Source organism: Myxine glutinosa, chromosome 4 (genome assembly GCF_964187855.1).
Source record: "Myxine glutinosa chromosome 4, kmMyxGlut1.1, whole genome shotgun sequence".
In the NCBI taxonomy this organism is placed as follows: domain Eukaryota; kingdom Metazoa; phylum Chordata; class Myxini; order Myxiniformes; family Myxinidae; genus Myxine; species Myxine glutinosa.
Window position 1 is genome coordinate 211,319,602 of NC_136264.1, and position 20,756 is coordinate 211,340,357.

At 47.3% G+C, this 20,756-nt stretch overlaps 2 protein-coding genes across 4 annotated transcripts in view; one reads left to right on the forward strand and one right to left on the reverse strand.

The window, feature by feature from the left end:
• TMEM184C (transmembrane protein 184C) overlaps positions 1-20,756 on the forward strand; it is a 208,538-nt gene that overhangs the window by 75,332 nt on the left and 112,450 nt on the right. The window lies entirely within an intron of this gene.
• The window catches only part of PRMT9 (protein arginine methyltransferase 9), a 105,333-nt gene that overhangs the window by 43,291 nt on the left and 41,286 nt on the right, over positions 1-20,756 (reverse strand). The window contains exon 1 of one of the 2 annotated variants that reach the window (XM_068114352.2): positions 4,245-4,504. The exons of the other annotated variant lie outside the window; for it this stretch is intronic. Within the exon in view, the coding sequence (XP_067970453.2) occupies positions 4,245-4,393 (149 nt within the window). The 5' untranslated portion in view covers positions 4,394-4,504. Of the gene's footprint in view, positions 1-4,244; positions 4,505-20,756 lie in introns of those variants that run through there. 2 annotated transcript variants of the gene reach the window in all.

Below are 20,756 nucleotides of genomic sequence, written 5' to 3' on the forward strand. Positions count from 1 at the left end.
CCAACATTTTGGGTACAACCCCCAGTAAGCGCAGAGGAGGATTTTGGAGGCATGGCATGTGGAGGAATCTGTTGTATCTCCCACACAGGAGGTGCTTGACTTACCACGAGCATTTGTCCCTCGCATGCAGAAACATACCAGAGAAACTACATTACCAAGTACATAAATTAGTACCTCGTTTGCTGTCACTTTGATGTACATTGTTACTTTATATGCATCTCCACATTTAGCCCCACCCCTCCATGTCCCTCCCACCTCCCACCTCTCAACCTCCCCCCGCCCCCCTTTTCTAACACTATTTCACAGTCGTTCTGGTATCTCAGGCCATTACTTTTATGTTTACAATATATCTGTTTAGTTTAGCTTAATTGATTTAAATTACCACCATCACTTGAAGCAATAAATAATTCAAGTTTGTTTGTTTTTCATCTATTTATTTGAATTATGTTGTGATTCGTTTGATTTAATGTTTGATTTAAGGGTTGTTTTGATTTACAGTCACGTGAAAAAGTAAGTACACCCCATGTAAAGTTTTGATTTTTTCAACATATTTCAACATACAAATATTTGATCTTCATTTCAACAATATTGATAGATAAAGGTGATATAATATAACAAATATCATGAAACATTTACATTTTGTAGCCCATTGTATAATTTAAACAAACATAAATGCAAATTTCGCATGTGGAAAAAGTAAGTACACCCCTACATTTATCACTACTTCAAACACCTAAAATTAGAATCAGGTGCACCAGCTCAGGTGCAAATGATTAGAACATCGTTAGAAAGGATCTTGGAGGAACCTGTCTTATTTAAACCTCAGACATTTAGTTTGGTTTGCTCTTTGTTGTTGAAGTGTGCGGCGTCACCATGCCTAGATAAAAAGGGCGCTCTGAGGCCTTCAGAAAGAAGGTTATAGATGCCTACGAGTCTGGGAAGGGATTTAAAAAGATCTCCAAACAATTTGAAATCAATCATTCGACTGTCCGGAAGATCATCTACAAGTGGAGAATATTCCAAACAACTGCCAACTTGTTCAGGCCAGGCCGCCCCAGCAAGTTCAGCCCGAGAGCATACCGCAAGATGCTGAAAGAAGTCTCGAAGGACCCCAGAATGTCATCACGTGACCTACAGGTAGCTCTTGCCACTGTTGATGTCAGAGTGCACGAGTCTACCATTAGAAAGAGGCTGCACAAATTTGATCTACATGGGAGGTGTGCCAGGAGGAAACCTTTGCTGTCCAGAAAGAACATCAGGGCATGACTAAAGTTTGCCAATGAACACCTCGGCAAAGACCAGCACTTCTGGAACAATGTGCTCTGGACAGATGAGTCAAAGGTAGAGCTATTTGGCCACAGTACCAGAAGACATGTTTGGCGAAAAGCAAAGACAGCATTTGACCACAAGAACCTGATACCAACTGTAAAGCATGGTGGTGGAAATATTATGGTTTGGGGCAGCTTTGCTGCATCAGGGCCTGGGCAGCTCACCATCATATAATCCACTATGAATTATTCATTGTACCAGAGGGTGCTTGAGGATAATGTGAGGCCATCTGTGAGGCCTCTGTGCTCTGTCCCCCAAATATTCCTACAGGTCGCACAAGATCTGCCAGCAACCCTCTGATGGTTAAACTGCCGAAATCTCGGCTCTCTGCTCACCTTCACTCTTTCATTCCTCTTTTCTCCCGCCTGTGGAACAAACTCCCACACTCCCTTCAATCCCTCTCCTCCCTCCAGGTCTTTAAAACAGCTGTTCACCACCATCTCTTATCTTCCCCCATCCATAACCTTGATCTTTTCTACCCCCACTAATTCACCCCAGATCCACCTTGTTTGAAATTCCAACTTATTTCCTGGAAATCCTGGCAGTGTCCATATGTTTATACCTCTCCCACCCCCCCCCCCCCTTCACATGCCTCCCCCCATTCACATGCCTCCCCCCCTTCACATGCCTCCCCCCCAAAGCCCTCTCCCTCCCACAGATCTCTCAATGTCTCCATGTCTCTCGGTCCCTGCTCTCAAATGTTGTGTTTGTGTCCTTCCCCCTCTCTCCCCATCTTGTCTACCGCTCCCGATGAAGGGGGGGAGGTCTACCGCTCCCGATGTTATTTGTTTTATGTGTCTGTTTGTCTTTCTGTGTGATTAATGTTCGCTCTTTCACGAGCCTCGATCTTGTATACAAAAAAAAAAAAAAAAAAAAAAAAAAAAAAAATCTGTCAGAAAGTTGAAGCTCAACCGAAGGTGGACCTTGCAACATGACAATGACCCTAAACATACCAGTAAATCCACCAAGGAATGGCTGAAAAGAAAGAAATGGAGGGTTCTGGAATGGCCAAGTCAAAGCCCGGATCTAAATCCCATCGAGATGTTGTGGGGGGATTTGAAACGAGCTGTGCATGCAAGAAACCCCTCAAACATCGCACAGCTGAAATAATTCTGAATGGAGGAGTGGGCAAAAATTTCTACCAGTCGATGTCAGAGACTGCTAGACAGTTATAAGAAACGCCTACTTGAGGTTGGGTTGGCAATACCACCTATTAGAGCCAAGGGTGTACTTACTTTTTCCACATGCGAAATTTGCATTTTTTTTTTTTTTTGAATGCAGAATCGAGGCTCGTGAAAGAGCCAACATTTATTTCACAAACAAATCAACCAGACAAACAAAATATATAAAAAGAGGGAGCGAAAGACAAGATGGGGAGAGAAGGGGAAGCACACAAACACAACATTTGAGAGCAGGGAGATGTTCTGGAGGGATAGGGCTTGGGGGGAGGAGGCGTGGGAAGGGACGTGGGGGGGACGGGGGGGAGGTTGGGAGAAGTATAAAACACAAGGACACCAAGGACGGACAGAAGTTGGTATTTCAAAAAAGTGGATTTGGGGTGAAATTAGCAGGGGTAGAAAAGATCAAGGTTTTGGATGGGGGAAGATAAGAGATGGTGGTGAACAGCTGTTTTAAAGACCTGGAGGGTGGAGTGGGATTGAAGAGAGTGAGGGAGTTTGTTCCAGAGGCGGGAGAAAAGAGAAATGAAGGAGTGAAGGTGAGCAGAGAGGCAGATCAGGTCTTGTGCGACCTGATCAGTGAAGGTGAGCAGAGAGGCAGATCAGATCTTGTGCGACCTGTAGGAATATTTGGGGGACAGAGCCCAGAGAATGCTGGGGGTCAAGGCCAGAGAGGAGTCGGTAGAAGACGGAAAGACCACCAACCTGCCTGCGGTGAGTGAGTGAAAGGCCCTTGGAGTTAGCTTCATCGCGGGAGATTCCAATGATTCTGAATGCTTGCGGCGAAAAACACGGTCCCAAAGCAGCAGCGGCGAATGCAGAAAACCGCCCGATGCAGTTGGCAATGGCTGACAAAAGGGGAATTCGGTTGGAAATGGAGGCTTTGGGGAATTTGAAAAGGGATTCTACCTTGTTCCCATTTGATGCAATGCAGTGTCAACTAATGGAAGACAGAACCTTAACCTAATACACAGAATAAGGAGATAACTACTAAAAAAGGAAATCTATGATTTGCTACGTGATTGTATATGGAATAACTAAGGGGACGACCTTTGACCTTTATACACAAACTGGAGGGTGATATTTACAACAAGCTTCATTACACTTACAACGATAATAAAAAAAACACAACACCATTCTCAAATCCACAACACTGCACCCTCCTCCTCTTAGGCACATCCCGGGCCTATTAAACTTTTACCTTTAATGTGGCACGTAGGTGTAGTTCCCTCTACATTTAACCTGACCCTGAGTGTGACAGTTTAAAAACTTAAATAAGTATGTCCCTATGCTGCATTGCACCCTATCGAACAGATTTACGCCCACAGCTAACCGAATTGTGGAATGGTTCTCAAACTATACATTTACGATGGGGAGCATTATTTACAATTGACGCTGGTATTTACAAAACTAACCCAGGACCTGTGATTGTTCTTTTGGGGGGGGTGGGGGGGGGGGGGACAGCCTGCCCTGCATCGACGCACCATTACCAATAACCAGCACCATAAAGTACCAAAACGCACCGGAGTGCACAGTCACCACAGTCAATAATAAACAGTAAACAAACCCCTGGTGCTGGTCTTCCTCTTCGGCTCCCTCTGCTGGCCATTGTTATTCTTGATGTTGTCTTTCTTCATGTTCTTCTTGCTGGCGGCCTATTTGGACATAATAAAACAAGCACAGAACGTGTCCATTGTTTTTATTTATGGCCCACAGGGCCGACTAGGAGTGGTTCACCTGTGAGGCATAGGTGCCACGTGACCGAGGTCCGCAAGCAAGATCTTCCTCTGGCCAACCTGGCCGATTCCAGCAGAGGGGCCATGCCCCAACCCGTGGGGTCCATGAGTGGTGCTCAGCCACAGACATGTGGTCCATAAGTGGTGCATCGATGCAGACAGCTGGTTGCGGGGGTTCTGGCACACAATGGCGGACTCCCGCACGCTCCCCTCGGTGCCCAGAGAGCACGATCCATGGGTTGGGGAAGGAAGACAGAAAGGACAGGTGAGCGAGGGGTAAGGTCACAAGGGTACACATCAAACAAGGCAATGCAAGACAAGGTGCGTATGGAGAGTGAAGTGAGAAAGCTCGTCCCTACCGTACATCACCCCCCCTGATACCTACTCTACCCTTGCCCTTACCCCAGATGTACACAAAACCTACACATTACAAATTCGTTACTAACGTCATGTCTTCCTCAAATTTCCCCTATACCAAATTCGTCACCACAATCCCTCTAATTCAAAATTTGCCATCCCCAATTCATCATCAATCCTCATAAGGAGGGAGAGATGGAATTACGCACAATGTCACACCCACGTCATGATGCTTCTCACATTCCAAACATCTGCACAAAAATAATAAAAACAACAACACGGCATGGTGTGGCGTTCTGTCACCTCAGGTGAGTGGATGTAGATGGTGCGAGGAGACTTCAATCCTAACTATCCTCTAAATGACTTTAACACAATTTACACTACCCGGGGTCTTTCCCTGCCAATCCATTGGCCATCTTACTCTATGCGGTTTTAAGAACCAAATTCCCATTGACCAAACTGTGGTGCTTCATCAATTTGGGGTCTCACTACCCCGATTCAACTCCCTGTGCCTTTGCACACTTTCAGGACTGGGTCATGTGGCTCTCCCAGCAGGTCTACCCACCTGCACACCTCCACCACTGCAGTTGCCTCCGAGCTTACCTGCTCCTTACCCTAACCTATCTACCTGGGGAAGGCCCTCTGGCGCTCTCCCCACTCGGTGCCCTCTCTGGCACTGGGCTACCCGGGTCCGTCCTCCGGATCCTCCGGCCCCATCCACAACAACTCTACCGGCTCCCAGAGCCCACCTGCGGCCTCACCTGGCCGACATCCTAACAGTGACGGAGTGCCCATTCAACTACACACACTAACAGGCCACACGCCCAGCCATTTCCACGTCACTAATGCACCCATCCAATCACCATTCTTCCACCACACACCACAGATGCCAATATCCAACCACAATTTACCTACTCCCTCTACCTAACTCTTAAACTACCCTCCCCTGGTATTCGTGATGGGGTCCATCCTACCCATACACACCTTCGCACCATCCACTCCACTCCACAGTTTCCATCATACTCACTCCACACCATCCATTCCATACTCCATATATTCCATACACCTGCATATGCACACCTGTGCAATCACACCTGGTGCTTCCTGCACCCTCCTTCCTCCAGGACCATTTGCTCAACACAACACTCAATCACTATTACCCACTCATACACTGCTCAATACACTTTCGATCCTCAAACACACGGCATCATCTGATCTGACTACTCCCCTCTGAAACTCGCGCTTCCCCGTCGCCCCTTACATTATTGCGCTCCCTCGTCATTATCATCCAACTACCCTCTCTATGTCCCCACTACCTGTCCAATGTTGCTACCTAACCTTACCGTTACCTATGGTCATTTCTAGGTCCCTATTCATTATCCAAACCCTCCCTCAGCAAGCTTTCACTGCCAAACCCCATAGCTATTGCTCCTTTGCCCCCGGTTTTGTGAGAGATGGCAAAGTTGCCATCCCACCACATCGGGCATCTTCTACTATCAATTTCGCTCATCAAATTCCTGCAAATCCTATTCACTATTCTAAATTTCGGATCAAAACACTATCATCATCACAGTCCGCTATATCTGAGCCTCGGTGCGTCGTTATATTTTCAAAGCTCGGCTTCGCAAAGCCGAGCAATGAACGCGGGTGGTTTGTTGCCTGCAGTTGGATCCGTCCGGCATTCACGATTCTGGGGAGGAGGCATGCTCGGGCCGAGATTCCACGCATCATCGCGGCGCGGACCCTCGCGGTCGCCGGCCCGATGGCTCAATCTCGCCCGGTCGGAACCCCGCCCCCGCCACCAGGGGGCACCGTTCCGATCCCTTCGACCAGGCCCCCCTCCCCCGGAATCGCGCCGATCGCCGCTCTGACGCGGCACCGACCATTCAGTGCGGAACCCGGCCCGATTCGTGCGCGACGCTCCGAAGAGCAACGCGCTTATGGTCCCGGCCGGTCCTCGCTGCAAACAAAATGCACCGCGCCCCGAGTGCTCGCCTCGGCTATCCGTCGCCCTAAACGCTGCCCCGGTTAACGTCGATGCTTCACTCGCATACGCGACCCGTTCCACACTCACAAAACCTGGCGTCTCGGCGCCTCCAGTGCATCCAACACACTCCGTCCATTCCACCACCGCACTCCCCGTTACACACCACACCTCTCGCGCACACTCGCCGTTCGCACACTTCGTTCCACATCTCTCCTCCTTTACGTCCTCCGTAACACTCACCATGGGCGTGCACTCTTGCATCCACCCACCAACGCGCTCCGATGTGCTCTCCCACACCCGCGCCACAACCAACTCAGGTGTGCTTCCTCGCACACGTTCCACCACCACCTTACTCTCCGTGTCACACTCATTTTCGCACGTACACTCCGTATCGCTCTCACTCCCTTTGTCACACTCCGTACACCCCGACGTGCATTCTCGCTCGCACTCGGTTTCACACTCGCGCTTTGTAACACGCTTTGACGCACACTTTTTCCTCACATGCGTGCCATTCGCTTTAACACCACACACACAGGACCGTCCACGAACGCCCGGGTGCTTTCGCAATCCCAATCGCGCGACAATTCTCTTCGCACCAGACATCCTCTTACAAAATCTCCCCGCACAACATACAGCACGACTCACCTGGGGGATTCTCTTCTCCACGCGCACCTGCAAATCTTTATAAGGATTAGCAAGTACGGCATCAGGATGTGTATTCAGACTTTGAGCAATTTCCATTCCTTCCTCCAACTGTTGCTCTTCTACGTCTGCATTTCTACAATTTAAATTCCCAGCACTTTTTCCTTACTCACCTCGACGACTGCTGGCTGTATTAAAATCCCCTCTTCTACCTCAGCGGTCGCCGGCTTTTCCATACCCCGGGTCGCGATTTCTATACCCGTCATCTTACCCGCGCTTTTCTCCAATTCGCCCAACCAGCGCTTCTCGACCCGCAGTCTTACTTAGAAACCCAGGACAGAAACAAACAAAGACAGACTCACACGAATGGGAAATGAAGGCAGGCACGAGTGGCTGGAAAGGGGGGAAGGTTCAGCTCGGACCAGAGGACGATCGGGCCGGGAGGGAGCAGCCGCCGACTCTCCACACTCTCGTTCGTCCGGCGGCATTGCCTCGCGGCCGCGGGTCGAACTGCCGTTAAAACTCAACCCCACCCAGCTGCGGTGGATTCAGCAGCGGTGGACTCCTCACTCATCTGCTGTGGGGGCTTCCTTGGTCAGCCGCTCCACTGGACTCTCTGCTCCTCCTCAACTGGACTGGACTCGACTGGGCTCCGGTGCACTGCCAACTCTCTCACGCATCTGCCGTCTCTCCCAAAAGGCTTGCGCGCGCGCTTTTATATCGCGCCTCGAGATCAATCCGCCGGCTCCCAGGGCACGTCTACCGGGTCGCTCACTGCAGTGCCGGTTGGCTGGCACGGGCTCTTTCGCTCCACCTTTGATGATGATGGGCGGCCAACGCCCTTCATACGGCTCCTCCTCCTGCTTCTCCGATCTGACCGCATGCTCAATGGAGTCTTGCGGCGAAAAACACGGTCCCAAAGCAGCAGCGGCGAATGCAGAAAACCGCCCGATGCAGTTGGCAATGGCTGACAAAAGGGGAATTCGGTTGGAAATGGAGGCTTTGGGGAATTTGAAAAGGGATGCTACCTTGTTCCCATTTGATGCAATGCAGTGTCAACTAATGGAAGACAGAACCTTAACCTAATACACAGAATAAGGAGATAACTACTAAAAAAGGAAATCTATGATTTGCTACGTGATTGTATATGGAATAACTAAGGGGACGACCTTTGACCTTTATACACAAACTGGAGGGTGATATTTACAACAAGCTTCATTACACTTACAACGATAATAAAAAAAACACAACACCATTCTCAAATCCACAACAATATACATACATACATAAACACACAAGCATATATCATACACCATTTATATTCATATAATATATTTATATATTTATTTATATATTTATATAAATGACATATAAAGGTAGAATGAATGAATGAGTGAATGAGTGCATGAATGGGTTACGGTTAATGATTTGATTGGGTTGATGTTGAAACATGCTTTAATCATCAAAATTTATGCCATGAGGGATTTTTGTCCGAAGTTTATGTATCCAAAAGGACTCACGTTTCAGAATCGTGGTGTGTGATCGATTTGTGATTGATTCAATGGCAGAGATTTGAATGTCATTTATAGAGTGATCCGGTTGATTAAAGTGTATCGTGTAAGGTAGAGATTTGCCCTGACTGGTGTGGAAGTTGTTGATTTCTGACCGGGTGTTATTAAATCGTGTGTAGAGTGTATTCTCAGTTTTTCCAACATATTGTTTGGTGCACTTTTGGCAAGTGATTAGGTATATGACCCATGTAGATTTGCAGTTCATATAGGAGGTGATTGGGAATTTTTGTCCAGTGCGAGAACTACAAAATTTGTTTCCTTCTAGTAAATGCTTGTGAATAATACATTTGTTTGCTGTGCATTTATAGAAGCCAGGGATCCTAGTTTCTTTGCTGTGGGGCTGTGGGTGCTTTGCTTTTACCAAGAGGTCCCGGAGTGTCCGACCACGTCGAAATGATGTTAGTGGAGGTTGAGGAAATGTGGTGCCGAGTGTTTCTGATTGATGGAGGAGAGGAAGGGCCTCATTCAGAATACTTGGCAATTGGGATGAGGTAGGAGAGTAGGTGGTTACCAGTGGGACACGGTTAGTTGCAGGTTTGGGTTTGTAAGTCAGAAGGTCTGCTCTCGGTATGCGTTTTGCTCGGTTTATTGCTTCTTTCACAGAGTGAGGGTCATAGTTTCTTGCAATGAAGTGTGTTTCTAATTGGCAGAGAGAAGTTTCTTCTGCCATTTTTGTTGAGCAAATGCGTCTCACTCTGAGTGCTTGACTGTATGGTATGCTTGCAATTGTATGTTTAGGATGAGATAAAGATGGGAGAAGGTAAGAGTGAGTGTCTGTTGGTTTGGTGTATAGTTCTGTTTCGAGTCTGTTATTTTGAAGTGTGAGTGATGTGTTTAGAAAGTGAACTTCGGACTGTGAGCTGTCAAAGGAAACTTGATGGTCGGATGAATCAAATTTAATTCATTTTGGAATTGTGTGAGACTACGGGGGATTTTGACCAGATGAACTGGATGTCATCAATATAACGTACCCAGGATTTTTCCAGGATGCCGTGATGAGGTTGTGCATTGATCTTGGCCTCTATCATTCCCATGAAGATGTTAGCGTACGATGGTGCAACAGGGGTACCCATAGCGGTACCTTGAGTTTGAATGTAATGTCGTCCGTTGAATTGGAAATTATTCAGTTTGAGTGTCAGTTCTAATAGGCGCTGAGGTCTTGAGGAGGTGGTATTGGGACTTGTCGTGTATCGAGGGCTTTGCGGCATGCAGACAGGCCTTCTGAATGTGGAATATTAGTGTAGAGGGATGTAAACATCTGCTGTGACTAAAATGGTTTGGGAGTTGAAAGGTGAGTATATTCTGTTCAATCCTTGGATGTGGGTCAGAAAACTGGTTGTGTCCTTGAGGTATGAGGAGAGCTTCAACGCGAGAGGACGTAAATGACAGTCAACAAATTTTGATATTAGAACAGTTGGACATGTGCAGCCAGATACGATTGGTCTACCTGGATTGTTTACCTTGTGTATTTTAGGAAGAAAATAAAGGTTAGGGCAATGAGGATCTTCAGGAACCAAGCGAGATTTTATGGTTTTATCCACCCGAATAGAATGTACTACCCTTTTAACCTCTTCAAGATGTAAAAGGGTAGGGTCGGATGGGAGCACTTTGTAAGTATCGCTATGTAGTTGACGATTACCTTCTGCACCGTAATCGGTAGTCGACATAATGACAATGGCCGTACCTTTATCTGCTGGCTTTATGACTATCTTTTCATTGTTTTGGAGATTGTGAAGTGCTCGTCGCTCTGCCTTTGTAAGATTGTCCTTATGTCTGGAACAATAATATTTTTGTGCCACCTTTTCAATTTCATTGCTCACTTGTGCCATATAGACATGTCGATGTGGATTGTCAACACGTGGTGTCCAGGTGCTTTTTGGTTTAGGTAAAGTGAGTTGTGGTGTATTGGTATCGGTATATGTGATTGTATGCATGTTTTTTGGTGTTCTGTTGTGGTGCTGATGATGACGTCATCGCTGCGCGTTGGTATCTACTGCGATGGAACACTGCTCAACAACTACTGGAGATTGTAATAACACAAGTAAAAATAAAATTAATCAAATTGAATGAGAACATCAGCCAAAAGAAGGAGAAGATGTGGAAGAATGTGAATCCTGGACAATACCACCACATAATGTGCTCATTAAATTATTTTTTTTTTTTTTTTTTTTTTTTTTTTTGTATACAAGATCGAGGCTCGTGAAAGAGCGAACATTAATCACACAGAAAGACAAACCGACACATAAAACATATAACATCGGGAGCGGTAGACAAGATGGGGAGAGAGGGGGAAGGACACAAACACAACATTTGAGAGCAGGGACCGAGAGACATGGAGACATCGAGAGATCTGAGAGAGGGCGAGGGCTATGGGGGGGGGGGGGGGCATGGGAAGGGGGCGGTGGGAGAGGTATAAAACATATGGACACTTCCAGGACTTCCAGGAAAGAAGTTGGAATTTCAAACAAGGTGGATCTGGGGTGAATTAGCGGGGGTAGAAAAGATCAAGGTTTTGGATGGGGGAAGATAAGAGATGGTGGTGAACAGCTGTTTTAAAGACCTGGAGGGAGGAGTGGGATTGAAGGGAGTGAGGGAGTTTGTTCCAGAGGCGGGAGAAAAGAGGAATGAAAGAGTGAAGGTGAGCAGAGAGCCGAGATTTCGGCAGTTTAACCATCAGAGGGTTGCTGGCAGATCTTGTGCGACCTGTAGGAATATTTGGGGGACAGAGCACAGAGAGAGCTGGGGGTGCAAGGCCGGAGAGGAGTCGGTAGAAGACAGAAAGACCACCTACCTGCCTGCGGTGAGTGAGTGAAAGGCCCTCAGAGATAGCTTCATCGCGGGAGATTCCAATAATTCTGAAAGCTTTGGTTTCAACAGCGTGAAGCCGAGCTAGGTGTGAGGCAGGAGCACCGGCCCATAGGGGAGAACAGTATTCCATTGAGCTGCGGATGAAAGCCTTGTATGTGGTGAGGAGCTCAGGTGTGCCGAGGAAGGACTTCGCACGACGGAGGATGCCCAGTCGGCGACTGGCTTTGGAGGCCAGCTTGGAAATGTGGTTTTCCCAAGAAAGATCATGGCAGATAGTGAGACCCAAAATCTTGAGCGACAGAACTTCTTGGAGAGGATTGTTGAGAAAGTAGATGGGAGGGTTGTCCAGTCGATCTTTTCGGAGAGACATAGTAAGAGTGTGAGATTTGTCAGGATTGAAAGACATGTTCCACTTCTTTGACCAGTCTGTGATTTTGTCCAGGTCTTCAGAGAGTGAGGAGGCAGCAGACTGCTGATCTGAGGGAAGAGGAATGGAGCGGCAGAGAGTGGAGTCATCAGCAAAGAGATAGAGAGGATTTTCGAGAGAGTCAGAGAGATCATTGATGAAGACCAGAAAAAGCACGGGGCCCAGAACACTGCCTTGGGGAACTCCAGCCTGAACAGGAAGAGGAGATGAGAGAAACCCATTCAGGGCCACACGTTGACGACGACTAGAGAGGAAGTCCGCCAGCCATGCGTGGAGATTTCCATGGATACCAAAGGAGGAGAGTTTGGTGAGCAGAGCGGGGTGCCAGACCGTGTCGAAGGCACGTGATATGTCGAGGGAGACAGCTCTAATTTCCTGTTTGGCATTGAGGACCTCCATCCATTGTTGAGACAGCAGAAGCAGCATGTCCAGAGTAGAGTGACCTGGTCTGAAACCAAATTGATGATCAGAGATCAAGCCATTGGAGAAGAGGAAAGATTTCATATCCGAAGCAATGATGGATTCCATGACTTTGCTGATAATTGGGAGAAGGCTGATTGGTCTGTAGTTGCTAGGATCTGTTTTTGCACCTTTTTTGTGCAAAGCGGTGATGTTGGCTGATTTCCAAATGATAAGCTAATGGCTGCTAAACACTACATTGTTAAAGTTAAGGAAAGGAAACTTAAACGTGATGAAATGTTAATGCAGGCATATAAAACCATCTCAAGAGAATACACCCATTGTAAACAATAACCAGGTAACTCCAACCACCACTCCCAACCACTTCAACCATTTCACTCCAACCACTTCTGACCAACCACTACAACCACTTCTCCAACCACTTCTCTACCACTTCAACTACTCCAACTCCAACCACCCCAACCACTTCCAACCAACCACTTCCAACCACATCCAACCACTTCTGACCAACTTAAGCATAAACACAAAAATCGACATTATCGTAAAAAAACAATCCACAAACCGCAGACATCATCACATACAGAACCGTTCCTCCATGGAAATAAACACAGCTGAGGTTGAAAATAGTCAAACCAACAACAATAGAACTTCTACTACAACCAAACTTGTGGATCTACCGAAACTCGGGATCATCAATCTTTCCAATCATTCCCTCAGTGAGGCGGAAATAAACCTGCTCTCTAAGGGTTTAAATTTTGCCCAATCGCTCCACAAATAGACCAATTACAATTGAAAGATGATTTAAAAGATTTCTGCAGGTGAATGACATTAAAGGCACACTTTGCTAAAGTACACCCAGCACCATCAGCACCACAACAAACACCAACAAACACGCATACAATCACATACACCGATACTAATTCACCACAACTCACTTTTTTTTTTTTTTCTTTTTTTTTTGTATACAAGATCGAGGCTCGTGAAAGAGCGAACATTAATCACACAGAAAGACAAACTGACACATAAAACATATAACATCGGGAGCGGTAGACAAGATGGGGAGAGAGGGGGAAGGACACAAACACAACATTTGAGAGCAGGGACCGAGAGACATGGAGACATCGAGAGATCTGAGAGAGGGTGAGGGCTTTGGGGTGGGCATGGGAAGGGAGGGGGGGGGTGGGAGAGGTATAAAACATATGGACACTGCCAGGACTTCCAGGAAAGAAGTTGGAATTTCAAACAAGGTGGATCTGGGGTGAATTAGCGGGGGTAGAAAAGATCAAGGTTTTGGATGGGGGAAGATAAGAGATGGTGGTGAACAGCTGTTTTAAAGACCTGGAGGGAGGAGTGGGATTGAAGGGAGTGAGGGAGTTTGTTCCAGAGGCGGGAGAAAAGAGGAATGAAAGAGTGAAGGTGAGCAGAGAGCCGAGATTTCGGCAGTTTAACCATCAGAGGGTTGCTAGCAGATCTTGTGCGACCTGTAGGAATATTTGGGGGACAGAGCACAGAGAGAGCTGGGGGTGCAAGGCCAGAGAGGAGTCGGTAGAAGACAGAAAGACCACCTACCTGCCTGCGGTGAGTGAGTGAAAGGCCCTCAGAGATAGCTTCATCGCGGGAGATTCCAATAATTCTGAAAGCTTTGGTTTCAACAGCGTGAAGCCGAGCTAGTTGTGAGGCAGGAGCACCGGCCCATAGGGGAGAACAGTATTCCATTGAGCTGCGGATGAAAGCCTTGTATGTGGTGAGGAGCTCAGGTGTGCCGAGGAAGGACTTCGCACGACGGAGGATGCCCAGTCGGCGACTGGCTTTGGAGGCAAGATTTGAAATGTGGTTTTCCCAGGAAAGATTATGGCAGATAGTGAGACCCAAAAGCTTGAGCGACAGAACTTCTTGGAGAGGATTGTTGAGAAAGTAGATGGGAGGGTTGTCCAGTCGATCTTTTCGGAGAGACATAGCAAGAGTGTGAGATTTGTCAGGATTGAAAGACATGTTCCACTTGTTTGACCAGTCTGTGATTTTGTCCAAGTCTTCAGAGAGTGAGGAGGCTGCAGACTGCCGATCTGAGGGAAGAGGAATGGAGCGGCAGAGAGTGGAGTCATCAGCAAAGAGAGAGAGAGGATTTTCAAGAGAGTCAGAGAGATCATTGATGAAGACCAGAAATAGCACAGGGCCCAGAACACTGCCTTGGGGAACTCCAGCCTGAACAGGAAGAGGAGATGAGAGAAACCCATTCAGGGCCACACGTTGACGACGACTAGAGAGGAAGTCCACCAGCCATGCGTGGAGATTTCCATGGATACCAAAGGAGGAGAGTTTGGTGAGCAGAGCGTGGTGCCAGACCGTATCGAAGGCACGTGATATGTCGAGGGAGACAGCTCTAATTTTCTGTTTGGCATTGAGGACCTCCATCCATTGTTGAGACAGCAGAAGCAACATGTCCATAGTAGAGTGACCTGGTCTGAAACCAAATTGATGATCAGAGATCAAGCCATTGGAGAAGAGGAAAGATTTCATATCCAAAGCAATGATGGATTCCATGACTTTGCTGATAATTGGGAGAAGGCTGATTGGTCTGTAGTTGCTAGGATCTGTTTTTGCACCTTTTTTGTGCAAAGCGGTGATGTTGGCTGATTTCCAAGCAGATGGCAGTTGACCTTGAGCAAAAGAGAGGGTGAAGAGAACAGAGAGAGGGTGAGATAGAGCGGCAGAGCAGGATTTTAGGACCCGTGGGCTGATGCCGTCGGGTCCAGTTGCAGAATCAGAGTCGAGGGTTGACAGAAACTTTTCCACCTTGTCAGGAGGAAAGGACACGGAGTCCAGGAGCAGCTGAGTAAGACTGGGTATGGTGGGTACAGAGAGGGATGGGTTTGGGACACAAGATTTAGAGGCAAACACAGAGTTGAGGCATTCAGCTTTTTCACGTGCGGAGTCAGCTGTGTAGCCGTTTGAGGTAAGGGAGGGGATGGAGGGGGAACAAACACCAGAAACAGATTTGACCAGATGCCACCAGGATTTGGAAGAGGGAGACAGATAAGAGAGTTCGGTGTTGAGAACGGAGAGATATTGTTTCCTGGCTCTCCTGAGGGTGGACACACACTTGTTTCGGGCTTTGTGAAAGGAAATGAGATTTCCTTCCGTTGCATTTGCTTTCCAGGAGACGAAGGCAAGTTGTTTCTGGGCAACAGCGTCACCACAAGATTCCGTGTACCATGGAAGGGAGGAAGGGTATGACAACTGAAGACGAGATGGGATAAATCTGTGCATGAGAGAGAGCAATTTACTTTGGAAGAATTCCAAGGATGAGTTGATGTCAGAGGTGGTAGAGATGGGAGACCAGTCCAGATGATTGATGGCTGCTTGAAGACCGTGCCAGTTGGCCTGAGTGAAATGCCAGAATCGTCGACGCTGAGCAGGCTCCCTGAGAATGGTCAGAGAGATGTCCACTTTAACAAGGACATGATCAGATGATCCGATTGGAGCAGAAGAAGAGCAGCAGACATTTTCAGGGAAGTTAGTCATAACCAAGTCCAGAAGAGAAGATGCTCCGTTGACTGAGATCCAGGTCGGGAAATTGACAGATTGTGTCAGTCCCAGTGAGTCGCAGAAGTCTTTTGCTGAGGAGCCATGGCTGGTGAGAGTGGTACCCACACCCAGCCAACTGGCATGATGACAGTTGAAATCACCACATATGAGGAAGAGAGAGTTGGGATGAGTAGATAGAAGTTGGTCCATATTACCAGACAGCGAGATGTAGATGGAGTCATCACTGTTTGGTGGACGGTACAACACACATATGAACAAGAGGTGGGAGCGAAGGGGAAGCCGTAGCCAGAGGTATTCCTGGGGGTGAGGTGGAGAGAGTGCAGTGCAGGGCGAGTGAGGAAGAGAGTTTTTGATAAAGATAGCAACCCCACCTCCAGGACGAGGCTCAGGTCTATCATACCGGAGGAGGGAGTAACCCGGGAGAGATACTAAGGAATCAGAGACATCATGAAGGAGGAAAGTTTCTGTTAAGCAGATCACGTCTGGTTTGACAGAAGCAACCTGTATGGAGAGATCAGTTAAGTTTGAACGAAGGCCCCGGATGTTTGAGGTCCATACCATTAATGAAGAGGAAGGGGGAGCATCGGATACAGAACAGGGGGGAGGAGGGGTAGGGTAAGATGTGGAAGAGGTGGAAGAGATAGGGAGAGCTGTTGAAGGTGTATCAGAGATTTCAGAATAGCTCGGAGAAAGGGAAGGATGGGGCGGACAAAAGGTTTGATGGTGATTGGGTGAGGCACAATGAGGTGTTATTTGAGGAGGGGGAAGAGCGAGGCAGAAGGTTGGGGGAGATGGAGGTGAGAGTTGGAAGGGGGAAGAAGCGGGGAGGACGCTTTGAGGAGGGGCAGTGAGAGGGGGGAAATTGAGAAGAAATGAGGGTGGGGAGATTTGAAGGGGAGGGGTTGAGGGGGGAGTTTGGGAGGGAAGGGACAAGGGGAGGGATTTGAAAGGGATGGGATATGGGGGAGATTTGGAGGGAAGGGGTGAGGGAGGAGTCTAGGAGGGGAGGGGCGAGGGGGAGTCTTGGAGGGGAGGGGTGAGGGGGTAGTTTAGGAGGGAGGGGGCAAGGGGGGGAGATTTGAAAGGGATGGGTGATGGGGAGGATTAGGAGGGGAGGGGAAAGGGGTAAGATTTGAAAGGGATGGATGATGGGGAAGATTTGGAGGGGAGGGGTGATGGGGAAGATTTGGAGGGGAGGGGTTATGGGGAAGATTTGGAGGGGAGGGGTGAGATTGGATTTTAGAAAGTGTACGATTAATGGGAAACGAACATTTATTGCAAAATGAGTTTCTTGTGACCTTCGAGTTAAAAATACGTTTAAGGACGCTGGATGGAGGATGGAGTGCAGGAGAGTTTAGGGAATGTAGAAAAAACGCACTATAGGAGATGGAATTTTTTTTTGGGATGAATAGATTTGGTGAGCAAGTCGAAAGCAGCCTTTTAAAGAATAAGAAGAAAAAGGTGTTATAATATATGACGGAATACATAACTTGAGGGGAAAGTGTAAACATTGAAGGTTAATAACAGTGAAAACTATCTGGGGAAATGGGGGAGAAACACGTGGTCGAAGAACGAACGAACGAATAAGAATGAATAAACGAATGAGATCAGAGAAGGAAATGTTTTTTTGTTTGTTTTTTTTGAGTTGAGATTTACACAAGGAAGTAGGCTATGGGGTGAAAAGACTGGGAAAACAGAGAACGAAAGTTATTGGATCACAAAACGACGGACCGCTGAGAGAAAAACAAAGCTTCAAGGTTGTACACTGTACAAGGTCTCAAGACACGACACGAATTAACACGATTTTCAATACAGGTATGAAAGATTTGCACCGAAAATCTTCCTCGGGACACAATATACGTACACACACCATAAAATAAATACAGTTATAACGAAAATACAAATGGGAACAATTACTTAACTTCGATTTCAAATCGCTCGCGACGCGGCAAAGGCCTTGCTCGCGACGCGGCAAACAGACGATCAATTTATGAAAGATAAACACCGAGAAACTTCCAAGGTGCACACTATAACTTCACACACCGAAAGATAAATACAGTTTCGACAAAATACAATTGTGAACAGACTTAACTTTGAAAACGTGGAGACCGTGTGGAGCTTCGAGAATCCCTGCCGCCGTCTCCAAGATCTCGCGAGATCAAAATTTCACTTTAGGTAAAGGTAAAGATCTCACTTTACCTAAACCAAAAAGCACATGGACACCACGTGTTGACAATCCATATCTACATGTCTATGTGGAACAAGTGAGCAATGAAATTGAAAAGGTGGCACAAAAATATAATTGTTCCAGACATAAGGACAATCTTACAAAGGCAGAGCGATGAGCACTTCACAATCTCCAAAATATTGAAAATCTAATCATAAAGCCAGCAGATAAAGGTACGGCCATTGTCATTATGTCGACTACCGATTACGTTGCAGAAGGTAATCGTCAACTACAAAGTGATACTTACAAAGTGCTCCCATCCGACCCTACCCTTTTACATCTTGAAGAGGTTAAAAGGGTAGTAGATTCTATTCGGGTGGATAAAACCATCAAATCTCACTTGGTTCCTAAAGATCCTCATTGCCCTAACCTTTATTTCCTTCCTAAAATACACAAGGTAAACAATCCAGGTAGACCAATCGTATCTGGCTGCACATGTCCAACTGTTCTAATATCAAAATTTGTTGACTGTCATTTACGTCCTCTCGCGTTGAAGCTCTCCTCATACCTCAAGGACACAACCAGTTTTCTGACCCACATCCAAGGATTGAACAGAATATACTCACCTTTCAACTCCCAAACCATTTTAGTCACAGCAGATGTTACATCCGTCGACACCAATATTCCACATTCAGAAGGCCTGTCTGCATGCCGCAAAGCACTAGATACACGACAAGTCCCAATGCCACCTACTCAAGACCTTATGCGCCTATTACAACTGACACTCAAACTGAATAATTTCCAATTCAACGGACGACATTACATTCAAACTCAAGGTACCGCTATGGGTACCCCTGTTGCACCGTCATACGCTAACATCTTCATGGGAATGATAGAGGCCAAGATCTATGCACAACCTCATCACGGTATCTTGGGAAAATCCTGGGTACGTTATATTGATGACATCCAGTTCATCTGGTCAAAATCCCCCCGTAGTCTCACACAATTCCAAAATGAATTAAATTTGATTCATCCGACCATCAAGTTTACATTCGACAGCTCACAGTCCGAAGTTCACTTTCTAGACACATCACTCATGCTTCAAAATAACATACTCGAAACAGAACTATACACCAAACCAACAGACACTCACTCTTACCTTCTCCCTTCTTCATCTCATCCTAAACATACAATTGCAAGCATACACTAAAGTCAAGCACTCAGAGTAAGACGCATTTGCTCAACAAAATGGCAGAAGAAACTTCTCTCTGCCAATTAGAAACACACTTCATTGCAGGAAACTATGACCCTCACTCTGTGAAAGAAGCAATAACCCGAGCAAAACGCATACCGAGAGCAGACCTTCTGACTTACAAACCCAAACCTGCAACTAACCATGTCCCACTGGTAACCACCTACTCTCCTACCTCATCCCAATTGCCAAGTATTCTGAATAAGGCCCTTCCTCTCCTCCATCAATCAGAAACACTCGGCACCACATTTCCTCAACCTCCACTAACATCATTTGACGTGGTCGGACACTCAGGGACCTCTTGGTAAAAGCAAAGCACCCACAGCCCCACAACAAAGAAACTAGGATCCCTGGATTCTATAAATGCACAGCAAACAAATGTATTGTTACAGACACGACTTTGATGTTAAGATGGGCCGAGCGGAATGGCCGTCGTGTCCGCACAAATTACCCGATTGTACTCGAACGTTGACGAAGCCGCGCCACGCTGGCTCAATAAGGAAAAAGAAGACACACGGCTGGATTATAATGACAGACACCAATGTTTCGATTCTCAAGTATATTCGTACGGAAAGGTTAGATTACAGGGGCTAGAGGTATATCACAGGAAGACAGGCACTTAGACACACTCTTATATTAACCCCGGACAGACGACAGGTAAACGGGACAACGGCTGACTCACACGGGGTTTGATGGCTAGGAAAGGCAGATAGCGATGGCTCAAGGTGCACTCTTGGCTCAAAGCAGGGTACAGTCCGGTCCAAAGATGCGGGGAGGTCACAGCGCTCGGAGGGGACGTTCTTTCTCAGGCGGGTCTTTCTCTCTCAGCGATCGCAGGCAACGTTCTTTCTCAGGCGGGGTGCATCTGACTCAGCGCTCGCAGGTACCTCTTTCTCCAGCTGGGGGCGCATCTCTTCTCACTTCCGGTCAGTCGCCACGTATATCCGGCGGGGAGTGACACGCCCTCGGCTCGCTAGCGCCGCCCTAGATGGAATCGGTCCGCCCTTCTGATTGGGTGCGGGGGGTTACCAGGCTCCGCCCTTGAGGAGGAGCTGACAGCCAGCCCCTCCGTGGTAACCCCGTGGAGCGCGTGGTCAATGGCGCTAATCGAGCCGGTGTGAGGACGCATCCTCCCCCGCGCCGCCGCCATCTCCTCTGTTGTTGTTGTAATTGTTGGGGAAGAAGATGGAAGGAGGTATGGGAAAGGTCCTAAACTCACTACTGATGCCATATAATCACATTCTGGTGCAACGAAGAGTCAGAATTAATGGAAACGAGGCCTTAACTGACATAGACTAAGAATAACTAGCAAGATGTCCGAAAGTTGTCTACGTGT